Source organism: Mastomys coucha, unplaced genomic scaffold, assembly GCF_008632895.1.
Source record: "Mastomys coucha isolate ucsf_1 unplaced genomic scaffold, UCSF_Mcou_1 pScaffold21, whole genome shotgun sequence".
In the NCBI taxonomy this organism is placed as follows: domain Eukaryota; kingdom Metazoa; phylum Chordata; class Mammalia; order Rodentia; family Muridae; genus Mastomys; species Mastomys coucha.
Window position 1 is genome coordinate 21264435 of NW_022196904.1, and position 2654 is coordinate 21267088.

A 2654-nucleotide genomic window follows, 5' to 3' on the forward strand; every position below is an offset into this window, starting at 1 on the left:
GCCTCAAACTTAGAAATCCGCCTGCCTCTGCCTCCCAAGTGCTGGGATTAAAGGCGTGCGCCACCACCGTCCGGCTTATAGTTGTTAATCTTAGCATCAATCCTTACAAATAGATAGCATTAACTCAGTCTAAATTATTACCTGTTATTCTTACTGTTCCTAATTTCATTTGTTTGAGGCTAGGTCTCACATAGTGCAGGCTGGCTTTGGATTTGCTATGAAATCCCGCCTTGAACTTACAATCTCCCTGCTTTCACACTTCAGGAGTTGTGACTGTGACTATGTGTGTATGCCACCATAACCCCCACCCCCAGTTATTATTTGGGAAAATTGAGCATAGGGCTTGCCTAAATAATAAATGTCATTAGTGAGCTGCCGAGATGGGGGTCTACACTACACCGTGTAGCCTACAGATTCTTGTTCTCACTACTCAGTTCTGCTTTCCTCTTAAGTGACCAGCCCCTGTCTGCATTTAAAGGAGATTACAACCCTAACCTGATGCAGCTGATTTCTTACCCAGGTTCCTTTTTCCTCCTCTGAAGTCTTTCCTCCTCCTTATTTTTGCTTTTAGAAATTATTTTATCTGTTTTTCTGAGAGAAAGGTCTTGCTGTGCAGCCCAGAGGGGCTGGCTCATTTTCCCCAAGCTGGGCTCACGGGTGTGATCCACCATGCCAAGCAGTATAGACCTTATTATAATAAATAAGTCCGTATTTTTTTTAAAATCTGCACAGCCAGAGCATAGTGGCACACATCTTCTGTTCCAGCATTTGGGAGTCAGAGGCAGGCAGATCAAATAAATTCAAGGCCAGCCTGGTCTACCTATCACATTCAATTGCATCGTGGGATAATAATAGACTCTTTGAGTCTCAGGAAAAAAAAAGTCTACACAATGAGCCATCTCTTTCTTTCTTTTAAGTGGGAAGTTGCATTTCCAAGCCAGATCTGATCATCTTACTAGAGCAGGAGAAAGAGCCCTGGATGGCTGTGAAGGAAGAAACAGACAGGCTGAGCCCAGGTAAGAGTGAAGTGTTTCATTATTGGTTGTGTGTGTGCACACATGTGTGCAGGTATCCAAAGAGGCCCTAGAGGTCAGCTCCCCTGGGGCTGGAGTTAGGTGGCTGCTGGTACTCTAACCCAGGGCCTCTGGCAGAGCTTTCAGTGTTCTTGACCACTGAACCAAAGCTAAGACGGTTTCAGCACCAGGGAAAGCTGTAACAGGGGGAGGCATACCTAATGTTTTAATTCTGTGTCTTCACCACTATACAAGGTGTGATGGTGGATCCTCCCTGCAGCGCTGGGGAGGTGGCAAAGGCCTGGACTTGCTGGCATGTCAGCCTGGTTTATCTGTGCAGCTCCAGGCAAATGAGCGACCCTGATTCAAAACGAATAAATGGAAAAGCCAGGAAAACATGAGTGCAGCCACCCAACACAGCATTTTACCTAGCTTAGTAGGGAGCTGTGCTGTTTCTTCTTTTTGTCATTTTGACTAAATCTGGAGTTAACTAAAACCCAATCAGTTTGCCACCTCTTTGAGGGCTTCATTAAATCATTTGAAGTGGGAAGATGCACCTTTAATGTACACTTTTTGAGATGGGAAGATCCACCTTAAATCTGGGCCACACCTTCTGGTGCAGCCTGCGAAAAAGACGTGAAGGAAGCTGTGCTCTTTGTCCACTTCCCTCTCTCTGCTGGCAAGTCCAGTCCCTCACTGGCTTCCAAGTTTTTTGCTATTATGAATTGAGCAGCAAAAAACATGTTTGAGCAAGGGTCTCTGAAAGTATCAAGGGTCCTTTGGGTATAGGCCCAAGAGTGGTCCGTCTGGATCTTTTTTAGACGGATTCTCACCTTCCTGATGAATCAAGCCCTGATTTCCACAGTAGCAGTACAAGTTCTCACTCCCACTAGTAATGGAAATGTATCCCCTTACTCCACAGGCTGCCCGCATGAGTGCTCACTTGTTTTATTGATCTTAGCCATTCTGACAGGGTTAAGATGTAAGCTCTAATTTAGGTTGATTTACATTTCCCTGATAGCTAAGGACTTTGAACTTTTGTTCAAGGGTGTCTCAGCCATTTGACTTTCATCTTTTGAGAATTCTCCATTTAGATCTGTACCGTTTTCTAATTAAGTTACTCGTTTTCTTGATATGTAGCTTTTTTAGTTCTCTATATATCTTGGATGTTAGCCCTCTATTGGATGTGTAGTTGGTAAAATCTTTCTCCATTCTGTAGTGTGCTGCTTTGTCCAGTGTCCTTTGCTGTGCAGCAGCTGTTGAGTTTCATAAGACCCCACTTAGTAATTTTATTCTCCATGCCTGTGTTTCTCTGTGCTGATGAATTCGAGTGTTCCCTACTTTCTTTTCCACCAGGTTCAGTGCATGTGATTTTATGTTTAGATCCTTGATCCATGTTGAGTAAAGTCTTGTGCAGGGTGGTAAGTATGGACCTATTTGCATTCTTGTACATGCAGCTCGTACTTTTTGACTGGCCCCATTTGTTGAAGATGCTGTCTTTTCCAATGTGTATCTCTGAATGTCAGGTTTCCGTAGGTGTGTGGATTTATGTCTTCAATCCACTTACTTTGGTCGATGTGTCTTTGTGTGGTGTGTGTGTGTGTGTGTGTGTGTGTGTGTGTGTGTGTGTGCCAGTACCAT

The 2654-nt window shown here is 44.1% G+C and overlaps 1 protein-coding gene across 4 annotated transcripts in view; it reads left to right on the top strand.

The window, feature by feature from the left end:
* Positions 1–2654, top strand: part of LOC116101893 (zinc finger protein 60) — a 93909-nt gene that overhangs the window by 75535 nt on the left and 15720 nt on the right. For all 4 annotated transcript variants that reach the window (XM_031385859.1, XM_031385861.1, XM_031385860.1 and 1 more), the window contains one exon: positions 918–1016. In XM_031385859.1, the coding sequence (XP_031241719.1) occupies positions 918–1016 (99 nt within the window). The remainder of the gene's footprint in view (positions 1–917; positions 1017–2654) is intronic.